Below are 24,043 nucleotides of genomic sequence, written 5' to 3'. Positions count from 1 at the left end.
TTGCCTCTAGATCGATTTATATTCATAAAATCGCCTGAAGAATTTCAAATATAGTAATTATTCATCATAACCTGATGTCATCTTGTATTCTTATTTTTCACACGCAGGAAAATTCTTGCATATGACCACTGTCCGAGATTTCAAATATAACATTCGATTTCCAGGAACTCCCATAACAACTCTTGCCTTTTCCATTATTTTTAGTGGATAAATAGGAACCCATTAATTAATAAAATTAATTAACGTATTGATTCTGTGCAATCTATTGAAAACACGCAATTAAGAAGCAAATATATGGACTCGCTGTTATTAATAATATTTATTGTTCGTTAACAAGCTCTAACAGAAAAAAAACAGAGGAACTCGTTGACCCGAATGGTCGTTTTTTGGTGTATTTCAAATGAATTGCTAATTAGTAAATTTCCATTGATGAATACCAATTGATTAAGGGGAAAGGTATTAGAGAAATTGTACCCATTTATGAGTGAATTGAGCAAATAGAAATCGTACATGACTTTTTAAAAATGCCGTTTGGATTGACCAACACTGACTATAATTACACATTATAACAAGTGTAGTAGAAAAAATACCAGCGTGGTTCAAACAGAACTGGCTGGGGTCTCAATCGCCACAAAAGAAATAACCAGGAAAGGAATTTCTGGCAAAAACATAACAATCTGCACTGACAGCAGACAAGCCCTATTAGCCTTGAACAGACAACGTGTTACCTCAGGGCTAGTACTAGAGTGCCACCAAGATTTAGCCAAAGATAATAGCATTATCCTGAGGTGGATTAAAGGCCACGATAGGAGTAAAGGTAATCACATTGCCGACTCTTTAGCCAAGGAAGCGGCCGGACTAAGAATTTTAGGACCCAGTGGCACCTCGGCCTGATGACTTCGACAATTGCGGAACTAGCCAAACGTCACACCCATGCTCAATCCTTAAAGAGATGGGATGAAATCAAAGGATGTAATCATGCGAAATATACGCCTATGGCATACGTAGTATAAGTCGTGCCAAAGTGAGCTCCCTAAAAATTATTAAATATCTAAGTTAAAATAGCCGCTGGAATTTCCAAAATTTGACAGTAGGATAGATAACACAAATTACGTAAGTAACCATAGTTTCCATAATGGTAATAACACGTGAAGTTCGAGAAGAAATTGAAAACGCAGTTTCTCAAGCTGTAAATAAGTGCTTGAAATCGGATACATTCGTAAAAACTATCACAAACAACGTAGCCGCTGCCGTTATAAAAACACTTGAGAGCAAAATGGTTTTGTTGGAAAGTTCAGTGGCGGAGCTGAGAGAAGAATTGAAAGAGACAAACCAGCAACACGAAAATAAAGCCAAAACATTGGAAAAATTATTAAAACAGGAAAAAATTGAAAATACAAAAATGAAGGAGGTGGTTGATAGATTGGATCAAGCAAGTCGCTCTAATTGTTTGAGAATATTCAACATGAGTGAGAAAAATAAAGAAAATACTAGAGATGAAATCATAGAAATGATAAACTCCAAAATGAACATGAACATCACCACGAATGAAATAATTATTTGCTATAGAGTTGGAAGAAAAAATGACAGCAAACACAGAGGAATCTATCTCAAAGTGATTAATGACGAGATAAAGCAACAAATTTATTCGAAAAAGAAACTTCTGAAGGGCTCAGGAATAATAATACGCGAAGACCTAACCAAAACAAGGGTTGAACTTCTCAACGAAGCAGTCTCCAAATTCGGAATGAAGCAAGTATGGACTAATTCCGGAAAAATATATCTGAACGTCAACGATAGGGTCACAATGATTAGATGTAAAATGGACTTAGAAAAAATAGAATAAACTTCGTAATCCAAAATGTTTAATATTAAGCAAATAGTATGTATTCCTTTTTTATCTAATAGATACGCTGTAATTAGAATTTTATCTTTATGTTTTCATGTATATAATTTCTTCAGTTTTGAACATATATTTCATTAGGGGGCCTCACTTGCCTCTCCAATTTGTATTATAGAGTGATGCTCGAATTAATCAAGGAATTGGATAACCAAACCATAGAGACTGAAATATGTGAAAATTTCCAAAATTACTTCGAAAAGAGATTGGATAATGAAACTCACACTTTGGGAGTGATACATTTTAATATACGGGGTCTACGAAAGCATATGGATGAGCTACTTGTATATATACAAATGGCTAAAGAATCACTGGATATAATTGTCTTATCAGAAACAAGAACAATTGAATCGGTAAGTAACTTCACAATTCCAAACTATACTCAATACTATAACGAATCAAATATAAATAAATGCGATGGGGTAATGATATATATCAAAAACCACATATCGGCAGATGTAACAGTAGTGCAAATAAATGACAGTCGTTTCCTAAGAGCTACTTTCACCATAAACCATCTTTCAAAGCAAATCAAAATGGGATTGACAGCATATTACAGACCACCAGCAACAAACAACTCACAATATACTGACGACTTGGAAAACTATCTTTCCACCTTGAACAAACAAAATATTGAAATATATTTAGGTGACATAAACATAAATTTATTAAATATTCACAATAATGATACGAACAACTACTTAAACATTTTAAGTTTGAACGATTTTATTTCTTATATAAACAAACCAACTAGAGTAACTAAAGATACGAACTCCGCTATTGATCATATTTTCATAAGACGAGAAAGTTGTTTTAAAGAAAATATTTCTATTTCACCGATAATATTTTGTACAGATATGACAGACCATTTCACTCCATTTGTATGCTTCACTTTCACAGAAACTAAAAGACATAAAGACGATCATAATAAAATTTATAAAACAATCAACCATAAAAAACTGAACACTTTACTTTCAAAAGAAACATGGGAAAGTGTCTTGTCAGAAACGGACCCTCAAAAAAGCTACGACATATTCATAAGTAAACTTGAAGATCACATAAGAACATCTACATCTGAACAAATAATGAGAAAAAATATATCAGTTATCAAAATCAAACCCTGGATTACTACAGGCCTGGTGAACTCCATAAAGTATCGCGATAATTTGAAAAAAAAATTACTGAAAGAATTTTCAACAGTTTTAGAATCGGAATATAAAAGATACAGAAATAAATTGAACACTCTGTTAAAGAAAACAAAGAACGATTATTACAAATCTCAAATAAATGATGCAGGTACTAACTTTAAAAAAATCTGGAATATAATAAATAATATACGAGGTGAAGACAAAAAGAAAAATATTGAAAACAATGACATCATACTAGAAAACAACATAACCATTAGTAATAATGCAACAAAATCAAACGAATTCAATAAATTCTTTGTCGGTATAGGTAAAAACATGAGCCAAAAAATACCAGAGACAAACTTACCTGAAAACTTTTTATGCGATATGAAAATTAATCAATCAATATTTTTGGAACCTACAACTAACAACGAAATTGTTATGATAATTGCAAATCTAAAAAATAACTCCGCACCAGGACCCGATAAAATAAATTCGAAGACTTTGAAATCAATTCATACCTATATTTTAGTCCCCCTTGTCCATATCATCAATCAAACATTCTCAACGAGCAACATACCTTGGCAATGGAAAATCAGCAATGTGACACCAATTTTCAAAGCAGGAAATAAATCCCAAATTAACAATTATAGACCTATATCTGTCATAAATACACTAGCCAAAATTTTTGAACAATGTGTCAAGAAAAGACTATTAAATTTTCTGGATAAACATCAAATAATAACTGACAGGCAATTTGGATTCGTGAAAAATTCAAACACTGAGAATGCCATAATGGATTTTCTCGAAACCACTGTGAAGGCCATGGACAGGCCAACCAAATGCTTGGCCGTTTTCCTGGACCTGGCCAAGGCCTTCGATACAGTTGATCACGAACTATTATTAAAAAAATTGAATAACTATGGTATTCGAGGCAATGCTTTGGCTTTGATGAAGAACTACCTATCAAATCGAATCCAACGAGTGAAAATTGGAAATAAAATAAGTGACGAACTGATTGTACAAATTGGTATACCACAGGGGACAGTTTTGGGGCCAATACTTTTTCTCATTTACATTAACAGTATAACAAAAATTAACAATTTCGAAGGTGATATAATATGCTATGCCGATGATACTGCTCTAATTTTTACGGGAACATCTTGGAATGAAATAAGGGAGACAGTAGAAACAAATTTACAAAAAATATACATGTGGTTGAATAATTCTAAACTATCACTGAATGTAAATAAGACAAAGTATCTAACCTTCTCCCCTACACGTCGTGATCAACCCAAAAACTACGAAATGAAAATGCATATACCGCTCTGTGATAAGCAAGGTAGTTGTAACTGTCAGACCATAGAACATACTACATCTATAAAATACCTCGGAGTTATACTAGATCAGCACCTAAAATGGACAGAACATATCAACTTTGTTACAAAAAGGCTCAGAGTATTAATGCACACATTTCATGAACTACGTGACATACTATCAAAAAAAAATCTTATAATACTCTATAACTCTCTCGTCGAATCTATAATAAAATATTGTATTCCTGCTTGGGGTGCAACATTCAAAAATGCTATTAGCCCGTTACAAACTGCCCAAAACATTCTATTAAAAATCATCTTTAAAAAAAATAAACTATTTTCAACAAGAGAGTTATATCGAGAAACCAACATGTTAAATATTCATTCGCTATACGCTTATCACTGCCTAATAAGAATGTTCTATAAACGAGCAGATTTTGCGCAGACACATTCAAGAGAAACTCGTTCAAAAATGAACCAGGACGTAAAAATTGAATTCTTCAACAAAACAGTCACCCAAAATTCTTTCTTCTTTCATGGTCCAAAAATATTTAACATCTTACCAAAAAATATAAAAGATATTACATCCTTCAAACGATTCAAAAAAGAAGCAAAAAAGTATGTATATAATCATCCAGAAAAATTTGCAATTTTATAATGTAATAAATACTTACCTTTAATTGTTCCTATATATTGTGTATCTAGGCTCTTCACATACACTACCGGAAACTTACAATAATACCACACCAAGTTTGAGGTTAGGTTTTACCCCAATCGAAATGTTCAAATTGTCCAGTCTCTTTCGAATGCTAATTTTGGAAATTTAAAATGATATGTATATATATGTATAATCATAAATAATGTAAGTCAACTGCATATGCCATCTGAATACAATTACATAAGACATACAATTGTACGAATGACATTCTGATTTAGACATCACAAAACAGGCTATAATAGCCTAGCGTGAGTCTAATTCAGTGAGTCATTAAAAAAAAAATATTGAACTGACCTATGTTAGTAAACTTGAGAATTCAATGAAAAACTTGAGATCAGTTTTTTTATGGCTAGAAGCTACATGAAAATGATTTTTTGAAATTTTTATCTGATATTCTTCGAAAAATTGTTATAAACAAATGCTTTGTGTGTGTATAGATGTTGAATTCTGCCATTTGTCAGGAAAGGTTAGTATGTCTTGTACTGAAAATAGTTATTATTATTATTATTATTAAAAACTTATTAAAAAAAAAAAAACTTATGCCAGGATCATCCTTGACGACCCTGGAAAGCTGGCGCCGAAAAAATATCTGACGATGATCAGGAAAAATCTACGCTTAACAGTAGGATTTCTGACTGGCCACTGTCAACTAAGGAAACACGTCCACAATATGGGGCTAGTGGACACACCTCTATGCAGGATGTGTGAACAGGAAGATGAAACTGTCAGGCATGTCCTAATAAGAGAGTGTGTGTTCCGCGAGTCTTGGCATTTGAAGAATAAAAAAGTGCTGACTCGTCAAGACAATGTGCCCTGTCATAAATCAACGAAAATGATGGCAACATTGCATGAATTGGGCTTCCGCATCCACCGTGTTCTCCAGATCTGGCCCCCAGCGACATTTTCCTATTCTGAGGCTGCGGATATGAAACTCGCGGCCGAGCAATGGCGCTACTGATCGTTTCGTGCGCGTCACTTATACTTTAGATGTTGTTCTATGCATCGCCACCGTTCCGTCGTCGCGTCGCCATCGCTTGACCGTCGCCATTTTCGTGCCCGCAGCCTCAGACATCAAGAGAATGCCCGTTGGAAAAAAAATTCAGCTTAACGCCGATGAAGAGATAATCGTTGAATTGTGGCTTATTTTGGAGCGTACTATAAAAATGGTATCGAAAAATCAATGACCGCTATAATCGTTGTATTGCCTCAAAGACGACTATATTGAATAATAAAATCAAATTAGAAAAAAACTGTTAGCCTATGAACTCTTCAGCTCAATTGGTAACGGGGACTAAACATTTATTAAATTCAGAAACCATATTTGGGAAAACATTCAAGTTGGGTGAATAACACTCAATCTGCACAACAACTATATTGTCAGTTTGTGTCTGAGTAGTATAAATATAACATTTTTCATCCGGTATTTTTCTCCTTCATTCCAGCAAGCTGATGGTGAAGATGAACTGAAAAAAAGACAGTTGATGGAACTAGCCATAATAAACGGAACGTATAGAGACTCAACATCGAAGGCAGCATCTGTAGCAGGTATGTTATTCTTTATGCTATCCCCAAATTATTTTCATATAAACTCTCAAAGGGGCATTATTCGTAAATATTTCAAACTCAATTTTTCATTTCATTGAACTTTTTCACTGAATCACTTTTAAACCTGAATCTATCATTAGGTCGATTTTGATGACAACCTAGTTATCATTTCAGTCGATTGTAAAAAAACTCTGAAAATTTGTTCTGATATAATGAACCCAATTTTTGATACAAATTACTTTGGCTTTCTACCTCTCCATCTTTATTTGAAAAAAATGACAGTGTTCCAATGAACTTTTACCTCTTTTATATGCGATATTGTAGAGAAATCCTGTGAATGATATCTGATTCGATTCCATGAAGAATGTTGACTACAATCTGAATAAAAAATTATGTTTTTTTTATGTAACTCTTACAGCTTGTGTCTGAAAGTTACTTTTTTGCTTGATCTTTGTAGAGTTTATTTTGAAATCAATTTCCTTTCCTTAGAAAATTCCCACATTTTTTGTATAAAGATGGAGAAATAGAAAGCCAAAACCTTTTTTCACAGACCCCTTTCAATTTATACAGAATGTTGATGTGGCTTTGGGTCACTGATCATAAGCTCATTATTTTTCTCTGTAATTCTTGTATTTATTTCCTGGGTAATTAAATCCAACCAAGTTAATTCACATTATTAATGTAAATGTACTATCATACTACTAGATTTCTCAGAAACTGATATTTGACTTTTAGATAATTCATGTTTCCTATTACATAATAAATGGAATTTAAATGTTTTTTTTTAATTTTTGCCTGTCACTGTTATCATAATAAATTGTATTTCAGTGACTGCAGTTATTTATCTAGAACGTTATGCGCTTTGAGATTTTGATATATTTTTTCTAGGTTGCGGTTTCGAATGAGGGCCCTCTGTTGAGGTGTGAAAGGTGATGTCTTTCAATTACTCATCATATTTAGTTTCATTTTTTGTATAATTAATTGAATTGAAACGGCATTTCTAATAACTGTGCAATAATGTACTTGTTCTTCATAAACCCCAGTTCTGATATTGAGTTCAATTTTTCAATTCACGCTATAAAATGAATAATAGTTTTTAAGGTCTTTGGAAGAGATATGTAATTAAGTGGGGTGCATTATTGGAACCAGCACAAACATTGCCTAAATGAATACATTACGTGGGTTTCATTGTGCTGTAATATTCAAACTTAACTTTATTTCACTTTAAATACGCGTCACCTAAAACTTCAACTATTATTTGAATGTCTATCGCCTACAGTGCGTACCGCACTGTAACTTCCACATGAATGTCTCGATATGCTCGTGGCTAGCGTTTATATATCGTAATCGAATGCGGTAGAAAATTCGTCGGAATTCCATCGAAGTCTCGCTACATCTAGAGCGGCAGCAAATATCGTACATTCGCGCCCTCTTAGCTACGTCACCATTGGTTTTTGACTACCAATGGCGGCCAGGGTTATTTTCTTTAGGGCATGATTTACAAGAATATAATTCGAAAATAACATGGACTGAGAATAGGGCCAGCAGTTCTCCATATATATTTGTGGTATTATTTCTATTTTTTTCTACTTGAAACTATAACCCAAAAACAAAGCATTCGTGATATATGTGAGAATATATGTGAGATTATATTTATAAAGACGTATCTTTTTTTATGACTTACCTTGGGACAAGTTTCACTTCTCAAGGTTATTATCAGTTTATTTATTATTTCCAATGTAAATATTATAAAATGTCATGAATAAACTTTTGACTTACCTTGGGACAAGTTTCACTTCTCAAGGTTATTATCAGTTTATTTATTATTTCCAATGTAAATATTATAAAATGTCATGAATAAACTTTTATTATTATTATCATGAAGTAATACATTCCTCATATATTTGGATCCATTGATTATAGTCTAAGGAATTTTTGATAGAAAATGAAGAATAGATTTAGGTCGATAGCTTTGTTACACTAATGGACGACTTCTATATTTGTAAAATTGTAAACTCTAAACTTTCTCCATATGATGTTTATTTCAATTCTCAAGAGATTTCAGTAGAAAGAAATGTGACTTCATTAATATTTTCGCAGATGACACTCTTCTCTCAATATCAAAAACTGATTATAACATTACAGTTGGCAAAATTAATGACTCTCTTATTAGCATTAGTTCCTACTTCAATAACAAATTAAATATAGAGAAAACTACATCAATGATTATATCAACACATAAAATTGTAAATGCAAACACAGTTGATTATATACTTAGCATCAATGAAGATAATCAAATTTGTTAAGAAAATTAAATATTTGGGAATTGCTAGACAATAAATAGTATCGTCTTGTTATGCTAATTTCCAATATATGTATGAAGAAACTCACTTTCAGAACTATCAATGCTCTTCAGAATAATTTTCTAGGATGTAAAAATTGAACATTATTTTCAATTACCACGGAATTATTTTCTATAAATTTCAATCCTATTAACTTTTAGCTTGTCGAATAGAAAAAAGTATGATTCTGAAATTCAACTACTATACAAACATAAATTCTATGTTAAGGAGTTTGTAAAGGTTATCTGTAACACAAATATCAAACAGCATAGATGTAAATTCTCAATGACTTAGCGCCGATTTATTTTGATGATTTTATTGTTCTCACTAAATAAATTTATTCTTACGAAACTCGCAGACAAACGTACTAGTGACCAGTTCAATATTTCTCAAGCAAATTAAGTAAATATCATGAAATATGTGTTTTAAAAAAGTTTAAACGATTATAATAAAACTGCCGACCTCCAATTCAATCGTGATTTGCATTAATTGTAGTACATATTATCATTTTTTCTGGAGTAATATTAACTTTGCATATTACGTATTCCTTTGTCTTATATCTTTTTACTCTCGTTAAAAAAAGAATTATTTTTATATATTGATATTGGGAATCCCTCACTTCATTAAAAATTACTGTGAACGTTTTGAAACAAAATTCTAATGCATGAATAACTAATTCAAATCCTTCAATGTGCATAGTGATTCAATGAATTTCGAATGACCTTGTAACATATCAAATAAAGGGCTCAAAAAGTATAGCTATTGTTGAGAATAGAAAGACATCTTGAAATAACCTTCACATTCCAGAAAAAACCTACACAGATATTTCCTAGTTTTGTTGGCCATGTTGTGCAGGTTTTATCACTAACGTTTCGTCTACAATTGTGTAGACATTATCGAAGGCGTTGAGGTAATTCAGACAGTGTTCTATTTGACATTGTTTGGGGTTCTGTTGAAACACATGAGAACAGACCAGAAATGGATGGCATCGTGGTGGTAAACTCTTTCACGAAACATTTTCAATCGGAAGAATGGTGAAGAGCGGCTCAACAAATTTTTCAGACATCTGAACACTCTAAATCATGATGGAAGGAGAACCCCAAAAAAACGCCATCTTGGATATACGTGAAAATGGAATATACTGATCCATACGAATCGAAATCCCATACGAAACAAAAGAAAAGGGAACCAAAATGTTATTTGAGAGGTCTCTTTAACTGTGAACAAGAATGTCAAACCGAGAAACTGAAACGTTTGAAGAATGCCTACGTGGGAATTGGGTACAGTGAATGAAGCTGAAATGGAGCAGACAAAACAACTCAGGAAACTGAAACCAGAGAATACCGTCGATGGCGAAACTTTCCTGCCATATATCTGAAATATTACAAACATTTTCTGGAGAATACAACGTAAAATCGACATTATGACCAATAGTCTAATCAACAAGTTCAAAAACATGAAAAATAGAGATAAATGTCCTAAAAGTATGAGCGATAGCTCGTTCGATTTGGAATCACCTCTAGAAAAATGTTTTTGAAGGATTTTGGTGTAGGTAAAAAATTGTTTTTCATTAATAACTCAAAAAATATTAATATTTAAGCAATTTTGAATAAAGCTCGTTAAAGAGGAGAAAATTTCCGATAAAAAGTTCCGACTCCCGAAACTCTATCTCCATTATTTATAATTTTAATTTGACGTTGAAAATAGGGTTCCGCGCGGCTGTTACGGCATGCGCGCACTGCCGCTAAAGAGAGTTTATCAAAAGAAATAATTTTTTTATAATATAAAATGTCATTTTGAAAATTTGAAAAAAAATCTAGTATCTTAACACGTGAATGAATCGAGTCCCGTAGAAAAAAAAGTTTTATCACCATTTTTCAAAAAGTCATTCAATTGTTAACTAACAAATTTTTTCCAAATCTCCGTTGGCATAAATAATGGGATAAAAGGTATAAACAATTGGCCTATGAATTTTAAATTTCGTGGAGCCCTTTTGATATATATACTTCATACGATCCTGCGATAAAAGTTCATAAAAATTTATCAATTTGTTAATTATGATTTTTAATAACTATTGCAAAATGGAATATCTAAAAATTGTTGATAAACATTTTTTTTCAATTGATATTCAGCTATGTCTGTTCTCACATTGAACAATGACAGTTAATAACATAAGATATAAATTTTTAACGTAATTTATTTATTAAATTGTTTTAAACAAATAGAGAAAATCAATATTTTTGAATTTTTTTTTTGCCATTTTGTTTAGAGATAATTATGATTTCAAAAAAATGTTTCCTTAATTTTAATTTTCAATTGTTTAAAATCGATTTTTTTTTATATTTCGATTGTTTAAATAATTAGTTAAGAAATAATTTTGCTTTTCAAAATCATAATTTACACTTTTGAATAGTTTGAAAACATTTTTTTTTTATTTATCATTTAATTGTTTGTTAGTTCAACAATTTGTTGTAAACAAATATTGACCAACGTTATATTTTTTTCTGAAGCAGGAAAAAAAAAATAAAAACAGCTATAAATAAAAAACTGCCATAAATTTATTTTTTTAATCATTATAATTTTATAATTTGATTGGCTATATAATTTTTTATGGCACTTTTTTTTCTACGGGACTTTATTCATTCAAGTGTTAAGAAGATACTAGATTTTTTTCAAATTTTTAAAATGACATTTTATGTTTTAAAAAAAATATTTCTTTTGATAAACTCTCTCTAGAGGCAGCGCGCGCATGCCGTAACAGCCGCGCGGAACCCTATTTTCAACGTCAAATTAAAATTATAAATAATGGAGATAGAGTTTCGGGAGTCGGGACTTTTTTATCGGAAACTTCCTCCTCTTTAACGAGCTTTTTTCAAAATTGCTTAAATATTAATATTTTTTGAGTTATTAACGAAAAACTAAATACCTTTTTTTTAATCTTATTTTGTTAATAACAATTGCAATTTTTTACCTGCAACAAAATCCTTCAAAAACATTTTTCTAGAGGTGACTCCGAATCGAATGAGCTATCGCTCATATTTTTAGGACCTCTATCTCTATTTTTCATGTTTTTGAACTTGTTGATTAGACTACAACGAAAACGATCAGAGAAAGTGAGTGCCTATGGCCAACAAAAACTATAGAGTTGCTGCTGTAGATCTGTCTTGATTGGAACCATATAAAGAAGTGTTCAGAACCATTTCTTTTAACATAAAAGAAATTGATTCGTCTCGGCCGACGAATCTGCAGAAGCCAAACATGCCTGATGCAGGTGCTAGATTTCTGAGCTACTAGCCAAAAACATACAGATTATTTCAACTGAAAAAAAAGGAAATAATATAAGCCGTATTCGGGTTAGCCGAAACAGTCAATAGTAGTCGCACAGTTGAGACGTTAACAACAGATGTGTAAGTATTTTCAACCGTCCTAGAGTCATTCCAACTGCAAACAAGAATACGTCTATCAAGTTTGTTTAGTCGAACTCAACAACACACACATGAAGCCAATAAACCCAATCAGTAGAAAAGAAGCCACACCAGCCACCGATGAAATAAAGTCGGAGATCCTAACCTCAAGAATTGTAGTATTTGATGTGAAAACATATAGAACACTGTATCCTCTGCCCTTGCTAACGTCTACCGCAGTTATTGACGAAACGTCAAGCATAACCCGCAGACCAGGGCCAACAAACTCGGAAAATAACTTGAACACATTCATCTCCAGATCTTTTATCAAAGTACACGGAGTTTTGCACTTTCAGTGCCCTCACCCGCAGCCTAGAAAAAAATGTTTGCCTTTGTTTTAGCCCGATGGACTTTAACTATCGTTTATTCATTTGTCAGCAGAATTTTTCATTCCAGCCTGCGATGAGGAATGGAGGCGGTTGGCTGCCTCCGCGGTAGAAACGCAGCGGCTCCTATCTCCCGGCATCCCCGGCCTAACGACGACGCTCAGGACGCAAGGGACGCCTCTCGGAGCGCCGCTCATCCTCTCCCCCAGGATGTCCGTCCCGACGACGGCCGCCTCCATCTTGAACGGCTCCGCTCCCCCCGGCTCTCTGCTCTCGCCCGGGGATCCCCACGGACTCATCTACACCCCATACGCAGACTATACCAACTACCTGGCCGCTTCCCCCCTCTTGACGGAATACGCCACTGCGGACCATTCGGGTGGGTTGTTCGCCCGTTGACTATACGGGTGGTAGATTTTTTTAGTACTTAGACACGATTTTTTTGGTTTTGTCAGGAGGCGGTCCCCAGGAGAGACATAAGTGAGTGGATTAGTATAAGGTTGATTCGTTGAATGCGGTTTGGTGTGGTTGGAAAACCTAAAAAATAAGGCTGGTATAAGTATTAAAAATACAGTAGAACCCCGGTTATCCAAGGATAAATGAAAACTCGAATAATCCGGATTTATTTATTATTCGCCCAATAAAACATTATTTATGTTCCTAGATATGTGGAATCGCAACCCTCTAATGGTCGCATTACCTCTAACAAACTTTTTTCTTCTTCCTTGATTTTATCTGTCTCATTGACAGAACCGGGATTTTCAAGAAGCCAAATCATTCAATGGAATATCTTCTTCACTTTCATAAGAGTCCTTAGAGTCAATAACTTTTGAACAAGATGTTTGAATAGTGGAAGCGCGCACAGAATCCCAAGCTTGACTCACCCAGTACATAACATCGGTTAATCCGGAGCTCGGTTGAACGCGACTCGGATAAACAGGATTCTACTGTACCATGACCCAATATTCTGATGTGTTAGTTAAAAACGTGAAATTATATCGAAAATTGTGATGAATCATCGATGAGTACGAAAATCAAAAATATAAAAACGCCAGTTTGTAATGAAAATAGATGTTTGACCTGAAAATGAATAGGTTAAAACAGTAAGTGAAATATCAACAGTATACAGATAATAAAAAATGCATAGATAATTTAATAAAGAGAAATTATAAAAACATTTAAAAAATTATTCAAGTCAAGCTACTTCACGACGTTTTGATTGTTTGTATCCATTGCAAGACAGTAGCCGATTGGTCATCGTTAGCAACTGTTATGAGGACGATGGTTCGAGCCAAACTGTTGGACGGTCGATTTTCACTGTTACAATGTGTTATTTACACAACACACAAAATATGTATTGAAAATTTTCCCTTTAAACAAAATCAGTTTGGGGTTTGTTCCTATCAGCGGTTAACGTACAATTAACAGCAAGTTCTTGAGCGGATGTAAGTAAGCGCAGTAGGCGATGTAAAAATTATTGAAACCAATGTATCAAGTGTCGCCAACTGCACCCAAAACACAACCGCTGCAAACATTGCTGCAATTTGACATTAACCGGACCAAACATCAATTGAGAATAATTCAGTTCTAGGTTTGATTCCACACCAAATCAGCATAAAACATCAGTCTTCAGGTTCGAAGCCAGGGTTACTATTTCTCTTGAATGATACTCATCTAGGCTTCTTGAAATATAAGTCAGACAAGAGAAACGTTTTCTTCTTCAGATAAGCCAGCTGAGAAGATAAAAATTGCAGAAATTTGCTCTGGCTCTCGGAGTAGAATACGAATTGATTCAATTATTTCTCATTTCAATGATTATGGGGACCGACCGACCAGGGCTGTGCATCTGAGTGAGGAATTTTTCAAAATACAGATTTTTTTTTCCGGAAACTTAAGCTTTCACAATAAATTTTCCAATAGTTTGTTTGCACAGCCTTGAAATATGTAGTTTTTTGTTATTGATAGAAATCTACGGTTCTGTCTGTCGAGTTATCGGACGTGGATAGTTGTATGGAATTTTTGAAAGAAATTGCGTACTCTTACTCATGACCCAGTTAGTTGTTTAATTGTCTTTTCTAGCAATTCTTGTACCGCATCAACCTTTCGAAAATCAAATTTCAAATCGATGGTTATTTTAGTCACAATTTATTTTATTAAAATATTTTGTATTTCTGTGATACTTAACCACTAGGCAGGTTATCTGATACGTATCAAAGCAGTACGTAATAATCTGAAAAAAAAACATTTTTCTCTTCAATTTTCTTGCAAGTCATAGTAACTAAGTTTAGTTTTCTATTTTTATTTATAGATTTTATCGAGACTATTTCGTCGTACGTATAACATACTCATGGTCGTGTGAGCAATAGTCACTGTTTCTCTTTTTTTAAGTTTATAGTATATATATGAAAAATAGTTTCCGTTATGAACAACATATATTTTATATTACTGTACATATTTTTATCTTTATGGATTTGAGCCAATTTGGAATTTCTCTGAATGTTTGCATTTATACAGTTACCTTAAGATATTTATTTCAAACTAAGGAAATGAAATTAGAATATTTGACTTTTTTTTTTTTCTATCGAATAGTAGTGTCGAATCAAATCATTACGACTCAATGCTTTAATTGTTTTTAGTAGCTACAAAGTAGTATCTCATAGGTTTAGGTGAAATTTTAGATTACGAGCGGTTTTGAGAACTGACCACAGCACAAAAACGGTTTTTTCTCTTCAAAAATGTTGTGAACCTCTGTGTAAACGTCTTCAATTACTACCTCCATTGAAAGAAAATTCACCACTACAGAATATTTTTCTCATATTCAGTGTCACTCAAACATGCCGTTAGAAAAAGAAATCTTTCAGTCTTTCAGTGAATCGCCAGATATTCTGTCGAGCCATAAAAAATATCTTGGAAAACATTATTCCAAGATATTCCATGTATTCCAAGTCTGAAACAAAATGGGCTCTTCTCAACATTCAGCTATAAAAACAAATTCTTTTAGGATTTCCATTCTTCCTCTTTCTGGAAGCCCTCTACCTTGTCCATTTCTCCCAGCTTCATGAGCTTTTTGCGTTTTCCTCCCATCTATTTATGGCAAGACAATTCCCTACCAGAATGTGGAGGTCTCTTGTTAGACGTATGTCATATTTTTCTGGACATAATTTGGGTTGTCTTTGAATTAGTTGCCTTTTGTGCACCAAAGCCTCACATTCGAGTTGTCTCTGTCCCTTTGTTGCATTGTCTGCAGCTGAGGTGTCCGTTGTACAGCCCTATTTTGTTCAATTATCCTCTTAATGTACAGTGAAGATTACGTAGTGTCATCATTATTGATTATTTCTTTCATGCGAAATAGAAGGAGACCAGAAACAGCTCCTTGCGCGACTCTGCATTTTATTTTCTGAAACAACCTCGAAAGCAATTCCGTTTTTGTGCAGTTTGTTCCCAAGAACGTCTGTTTTTGACTACTTAGCGATTATTCTTGATTTTTTTCCATGAAATGGGAGACTGCATTGTGTTAGATGACATATATGAACTGTGTGATGCTCTGTATAGGTGCGGCAGCTGTGGCTGCGAAACAGCGACAGCGTATGGGACAAATAAGGGAGCATCCGTACCAAAGAGCGGGTGCGCTCTCATAAACCCTAAATCTGACAAGGTTAGTTGACTGTTTTTCTATTTTATTTCAGATACTCGTCCCTATGAGAATCAATGTGGTCTATATACTATATATCTACTCTAATTTTATACTCTTACATCATATTTATCAATTTAGTTAGTGTAGTTGAGAGATTACGCGTCGTGCTATTTTACCGGTGAAAATTTAGCAGTTTTATCAGTATTGAGTGTATATTTTTATGCGGGTTGTGAAAAAGCACTCTTCGTACGTACAATGTTTTATCGTCGAAAGGAGATCTGCTAAATTCATAGGGAAAGAAGGATTAGTTCTATGACAATTTTAGGTTACCATAGATAGGTTTCAAGCTCGATCCTCACGAGAATCAGTAACATTTTCATTTGCTATTCTGTTTCTGATTATCTAATTTTTTTTACTGTCTTTGTATTCATCAATATATTATCATTTGCCTATGTCTAACTGGAAAAAATTATGTCTGAGTTTAAGTAAAACTAGTACATGTGGAACAATTTTATTCTCAAAACACTCGACAAGAAATGAAAATAATCAGCTGAAACTGTAGTTCATATGTTGTCACACCCATCACACCCAGTCTCCTGAAATAAAGGTAGTTTCTGGGTTTCATCTCGAAACATAGAGAAGGTACTCATTGAAGATGCACCATCCACCATTTTACTTAATCAGTTTTTTGTCAAGGCATTGGAAAACGAAAATTTCTTGATCCTATTATTTTACTTTGAAAAGTGGTATTGACATAAAGAAAATTTGAAATTTAAGGATAGTTGAAAATGTTTCGGATTTTCGTGGAACTTGCTTCGAAACGAGACAACTCTAGACTTAGGTCCTTATTTATATTTACGTTGTACCTCACTAAACGTCACATCACACGTGATAACTAGTCTAAAAAAATTTATATACATATTTTTTATATTTTTACATATTTTTATTTATTTGAGAGTAATTTTTTATCTAGGAGTGTGGTCCTTCTTTCCTTCACTTATTATCGAACAAAATAAATGTTTTATCATTGCGGCATTTTACAACAACGTATGTTGGTTTTATTGTTATAGGAACTCGTGGAGTCTGCGCGAATCTCTCATACCGCGATTTCACGAGCTAAAGTTAAGACAGGGTTCTGGAATGGAGCTTGTTAGTTCGTCATTCTGCTCTTATTATCATTAAGAAGTGAAAATTCAACAGTCCACAACCTAACCCCACAATGTTGTGTTAAGATATTTGTGGTTCTGTAACTACAATTTTTTATGGAATAGAAAGGACCTCTTATTGACTTATTGGAAAAAATACAAAAATCAATGCATTTTCCAAAATCTGAAAAATAAATAAAGCAAACTCAACAGAGAATCTGTTAAAGTATAATGAAGGGCAAACTCAAAATTTGTCCCTGAAAATTATTGAAGAGTTGAATTAGTCTGAAATTTATCATTTTGAAATATTTCACCAACAAATTAGATAATGAATGGAAAATGGAATGTATATTTCTTCAAGTTGTATATTTTGTAATGTAAGCCGCTTCCGTTCTCAAAACTTGAAAAAAGAGTGATTTTTAGGCAAGATGTATAAATATGACAAGTTACTGGCTATTCTTTAAATTGTGGGAGGTAAAAAAACAAAAAAATCAATGAAAAACATTGAGGCCTCAACAAAAAAATAGGTCTCAAAGAATAAATTCGAAATTTAGTATTTCATTCTCTTCATTTTCATTTAGGCAAAATTTATGGATAAAATTGTGTCTTTTTTGTTCAAAAAATAATTTCTCCTATAGTTTTTTCAACTTTTACACTAGTACAGATTTTCTGCTGATTTTTCTTTTTTTTCAATTTGTGTGAGGCTTTGAATCTGAAAAGTTGATACATGGAAATGTTGGATTCATCCTAAACTGCAGATATTTTGGAAGAAAATAAAACACCAACCGAAAACACATATTTTTCAAAACCCAAATATTAATATTTTGAGGCTTATTATCTTTAAACACGCTGAGATCTGAATAAGCGAAACGTTGCAAAGAAGCAATTCCAATTGATTGATCATTGGAGGTTAAGTTGTGGGATATAATTTTGAGCAAATCTATCGGGCTGATTCTGGGACCTTGATTTTAAGTAGTTTTATATACCTTTATATAGTATATATTTTTTGTATGTTGTTTTGTTGACTTGCGCCAATGTGGAACAAAATATATTTATACGAAATTGAGATTTTATTTTATTTTAACTTCCCTATCAAGGGCAAAACTCACGATGTCTTCCGTATATCACCTGACCACGAGAGTAAATGGTAAGGTGCTATCGTGACGATTTGCCGGTGTCTAATTCTCTTTATTTTGATTTAATCACAATTTTTTAGTATTAACTTTGCATTTTTAACACTCACAGTAATCATAACTTTCTAATTCCACAAATTTGGCCAAGTTCACTAATTCTATGAATGGATGATGATATAATATAACGTATGATTGTGTTCCATATAGCACTATATTAAAATTGCATTAACCTTTTTTTTGTACAGTACTTAATATAACATTGCCTTTTCTAATATACAACAGATTCTCTCTATAGAACTTTCGAAAATCATAGAAAAAGTTCTCCTTAAAAAAAAAATTCAACTGATTTGGTGTTTATTTTTTCTAAGATTTTTGGTTTTCACTGGCTGCCTCACGAAGACTTTTGAAACTCTCGCACGCATTTTTTTAATATAGTTTCTAATATAGAACACTATCACCACTTTTGCTGCCTAGGTTATATTGTATACTCACATGTATGTACAATTTGCTCTAATTAATCTCGGTGTCATTCATTTCTATTCGAATTTGCAGCGTGCATGTTTTCACTTCCCCGTGGATTTTCGAAAATTATATTATTTTTCCTTACCTGTCTTATTTTCTGCTATTTGGGAAATAGTTCGATTAGCTTGATATCACTTCTCAAGTCAATCGAACTAAATATATTCTTAACACTGGGTTTGTTCTAACAATATCAAAACAAGTTTTGAAGCAGTCTTGTTCAAAATAACATTAAAACAACGTTGAAATAAATATTTCGTAACAAAATCTCGAAACATCTATCTCTGCCAAAGTACCTACACGGTAGATTTTGGTAAAGGGGTCATAACTGGTGACGAATCAGAGTTATATGGTTATGACATCGAAACCAAAGTCCAGTCGTCCCAATGGAAGAGCAGAGACCAAAAAGCACACCAAGTTCGATCAAATTTTAAAGTTTTGCTTACTGTTATTTTCGATTATGGTGGCATAGTGCATCAGTAGTTTTCACCACATGGTTGTACGGTCAATAAGGAGTATTATCTCGAAGTTATGCGCCACTTACGAGAAGCAATACGAAGAACATGTTTAGAAGGTATTGTGGAATAACAATTGTTGGTTTTTCCATCACGATAATGCACCTGCTCACTCGTCATTGCTTGTTCGTAATTTTTTGCCCAAAAACAACACCGTAGTCACGTCTCAGCCACCATATTCACCAGATTTGGCCCTCTGTGACTTTTTCCTGTTCTCAAGATTGAAGAGACTCATGAAAAGACGGCGTTAGGCGACGATTGAAGAGATTGAGAGCTTAAGGAGATACCAAAAAGTGCATATCAGAACTGCTTCCGGGATTAGAAAAAACGCTGGCATGAAGTGTATTATATTTAAGAAGAACTACTTTGGAGGGAGCAAAATAAAAAATCGATGACTAAATAAATACTTTTTGAGAAAAATAAAAATTCACCTTATTTTTTGAATAGACTTCGAATTTTTTTAAAACGAGTCATTACATTATAAAACGAGTCATTGTTCATCATACATTTCTCTATAAAAAAATATCTTGCCCTTTGTGATGTCATCTTTTCTCAAAAAATAGAATAATAATAGTAACGGGTTACATCCCGATTGCACCAAGTTTAATCAGTGAAAATATAAGTGAATTATTTTCGAAATTTTGCCAAGAAAATGACTCAAGTATATAATAATTTGATAAAGCTTTATCGTAAATGATTTATACACGAAATCATTTACTTGAAGGCAAAATTTTTGAAATTATGGGATTGTATGCATTTTGATGGATTGAACTTGGTGTACCGAGGGATATACGATACGGATGTGAATTACTCTTAACTCTTTTTAAATCTTGGACTTTATAGGGGTTTTTCTCCACGATGAAATAGAGATCTATGGAATCTTAGCCGACCATTTTTACATGGTATTGGACAAGTCAATACAAGGTGATGATACTATGGCTATACTATATGTAGAATCAAAAATAAAATGGTGGTCAATGCCGGTACATCAGGAAACATTAATAAAAATAATACAAAGCTATAAAATTACTCCTAATATTACAAAAAGCCATTCATAGTATAAAAACATCTTTCGATGAGGTATTTTCTAACTTTTTTCTACATTTTCAATACACTATTGACTTTCTTCAAAACTTGTCTAACCCACAGAAGATGATATGATTACTCTTTCATCTGATATCAAAACGTCGATTATAGATTTATTGTTAACGTTAAGAAGAGAATGACGTCACAAGATGAGAAGTTACGGCGTTGCCAACATGTGCACTATTTCGAACTTTCAAATTTTTTTGTACTGTTGATATGTTTTATTCCTATTATCCTTACTTACTATTAGTATTTGTTGGGACTATTTCGACAATGCTTTAGGCATAAATATTGAATATACGCAGGTCTTATCAAAAGAAATGATTAATTCTGAAAAGAAAGACTGACAGTTTTCGAGTTTTTTTCGATTCGGCAACATCTGAAATTATACTATCAGTTGAGCAACTTACAAAATGAAATGTTACTAGTTTCATTGCTGTTGAACGCATTTCAGTGGGAATTTTAACGTTATGTTGGATATACAAAATTAACAAAAATGACGTCATTCTCTTCTTAAGGTGAACAGCCTATAGGTAGGTACGAATTCTAAGAAACATATGAACAGCATCAAGAATGACACCGAGACCCTAATATTTGAAATTGTGCCCGTGGTATAGCTACAACAAAATACTAACAAACTGTTTTTTCTTTTCTTTTCTTGTTAACTCGGTTGGCCGGCCTTAGGCTTTGTGGAGTGCTAACCCCCACGTCACATCCCTGCGCCACTCCTTCGACTAACGAAAAAATTCAGAAGCGCCAGTCCACCTTCCAGGGTAGCGGTACGTCTAACATTACATCACTAACCTCAAAAAGAACTTTTTTGTCATCGTGCATTTGTGTACTAAAAAAAGAATGTCGCGAATTGTTCACGTAACCTCATTTTAGATGTTAAGCGCCTGGAATATTAGACGCTTTGTTGTATGATTAGAACTGATCGCAAAAGATTAGATAAATACTTTTATGAGTATATAATTTCTTCATTAATTAGTTTACACAACTCACAATAACTGTTTATCAATAGCTCTTGCAATTTTTTTCAAAATAAATATCACTCTTGTTATGAGGATATAACTTTTCAGTGCCGTAAATTTGTATTGATCTCACAGATAATTTATCTATAAACTTCTTTAAGTTTGAAGTTTCTTTCAGGGTGATGAAAAACTGAAATCATGAAAAATGATCTCCTCTAGCATATAGTAGCAATTACATCCGTCAATTTATTAAATTCTTTGTGATCTAGGAAAAGTTGATTCACCTGCTCTCATTGATTATCAAATTGAACAGCAATTGGGAGTAATTTTTGAAACCAATATTATTATTATTCTCTGCTCATTCAGCGTTTGGTTTGTTTATATATTCATCTTGTTTATTGAATTTCATTGATTTAAATTTTGTCGAAGGTTCTGTTCTTGTTTTTTGATCGATTTATCAAAGCTTCATAATTCCATGGCGTTTAACATATTGAATATGACTGGAAATGAATCCTATTTTAGATTTTTTAATGATAATAATTTAATTTCATTATTCTGTTTTATTTCCTAATTTTTAAAAATATCGGATTCATTTTCAGTCTAAAAATTGTAGTCAGTAGTTAAGATAGCATTTACCTGTTTAAAACATTAATTTACTAATACTTTCAACTGTTTTTTTCTGTGAAGTACAAACCATTTTTGTGAGTGCCAAAAAATATTGAGATGCATTGATGCATTCCTTGGAAGATTAAGGAATTTATTGAGTGAGTAATAAATTCTGCCAGAAAAATTCAAGAATTTTAGAAACAGTTGATATTCGAAACTTTTCATTAAATCTGTACTTATTGAATTTTTCTGAGCAGACTTGCGTGCTCTTCGAAGAATTGGTAAGGTAGGTAATTTTTTAAGTTACTTAAAAATAGTTTATTCAATGCGAAGCTTGTTCTAAATTGTTTTACATGGAGATTTTTGGAAACGATATTTTCAATTAGTGTTTCAAGTTTATAATTTTTTTTTATTGTATAACATCATTTAGATCAAGACTCCAAAATTTGAACAAATTATTGTCATTTAGTTTATATAAATCGTATAAATATAAAAAATATATATTACTGGTTTGAACATGATATAAATATCTTGAATTGTTTCATATAAGTGATATAACAAAAAAAAAACTCCATTACCTCAAATACTTTGAACGTTTCAAATCAATAAATAGATACTAGCCATTGATTCAAGAATCATGTATGTTGTTGCTAGATACCACCTCGAGTTCTTTATTAAAAAACAATCAGTAGAAATAATATTATTCCAAAGCAATTGAAAGATTCAATTTTCTAAGTGCCTTATTGGGATTGTGAATCAATTAGTCCTATCGTGCACATTAACATTTAATGAAAATATATTCAGAAGTTCACACTTCTTAGCTCCTTCGATTTTGATGATAGATAAAGATGGTTACAGAAGAATCTCTTGAAACAAGACAAAAGTTATGCAGTTGTTTGAAATCATGAAGACATTCGCTGGCAGTCAGACGAGTTTTTTGAAAACTAGTTCAAGAAAATACTGTTGTAAGTGTGAACAACTGAATCATCCAGCACAGTGCCTTAGTCTCGAAGTTATTTGAGGTGACAAATGGAGCTACAGGGTGTTTGAATAACCCGTCTGTATAAGTATCGATCATTTTCCAAACTACATAGTTTTTTTTAGTTAATACCATGTATTAACATATTGTTTGAAGATCTGAAGTAGAAAAGTAAATTTTCTAGATTTAATTTTAAAAAATCTCGTTAACTTCCGTCCGAATATCGAATAAAAATACCAAGAGCAATAATTTAAATGAAGAACTAATACTCTGATAAATAATTTGGACGTGTGCAATAAAACAAATCTTTATATATTGAAGCTGTGTGCAATTTGTTGATAATCTCGGACATTTATGAAAAAGAAATCTCTTATACCGTTTGTTGTACTTAGAATAGAAGAGTATATATAATATCTGAAGTTGCATGTTGAAATAGTTCCTAGTGGAAAGTTTCAAAATGCAACCTTGTTTGCGTGTCGTATAATGAAGTTTAATGGCATTATTTGTTAAAAAGGTAGCTTATTTACCTATCAATATCAAATAAATATAATTATGTTAAGGTAATTATTTATGTGTCATATTAATAATATTTAATGTTATCTGTTGTAATTTTTTTGAAAAGGCCTCGAATAGAGTGGGTTATTTTGAAATATATTGAGATTATGGTATGTATTATTGTGCATAAATTTAATAAATATGTCTAATAAGTGTTGAAAA

General features: G+C 32.6%; 1 protein-coding gene across 5 annotated transcripts in view; it reads left to right on the top strand.

Moving 5' to 3' along the window:
• how (protein held out wings) overlaps nucleotides 1-24,043 on the top strand; it is a 184,240-nt gene extending 160,197 nt beyond the window's left edge. Inside the window, exons 5-8 of one of the 5 annotated variants that reach the window (XM_074177396.1) lie at nucleotides 6,504-6,606; nucleotides 12,809-13,117; nucleotides 16,291-16,393; nucleotides 21,455-24,043. In XM_074177396.1, the coding sequence (XP_074033497.1) occupies nucleotides 6,504-6,606; nucleotides 12,809-13,117; nucleotides 16,291-16,376 (498 nt within the window). In that variant the 3' untranslated portion in view covers nucleotides 16,377-16,393; nucleotides 21,455-24,043. Of the gene's footprint in view, nucleotides 1-6,503; nucleotides 6,607-12,790; nucleotides 18,584-21,454 lie in introns of those variants that run through there. The other 4 variants (XM_074177395.1, XM_074177394.1, XM_074177397.1 and 1 more) reach the window with 4 other exon arrangements.

Source organism: Leptinotarsa decemlineata, unplaced genomic scaffold, assembly GCF_025532065.1.
Source record: "Leptinotarsa decemlineata unplaced genomic scaffold, Ldec_3_MD MMD2_tig00002974_RagTag_RagTag, whole genome shotgun sequence".
Taxonomy (NCBI): domain Eukaryota; kingdom Metazoa; phylum Arthropoda; class Insecta; order Coleoptera; family Chrysomelidae; genus Leptinotarsa; species Leptinotarsa decemlineata.
Note: the sequence above shows the minus strand (reverse complement) of the source record. Positions and strands in the feature narration are given on the sequence as shown.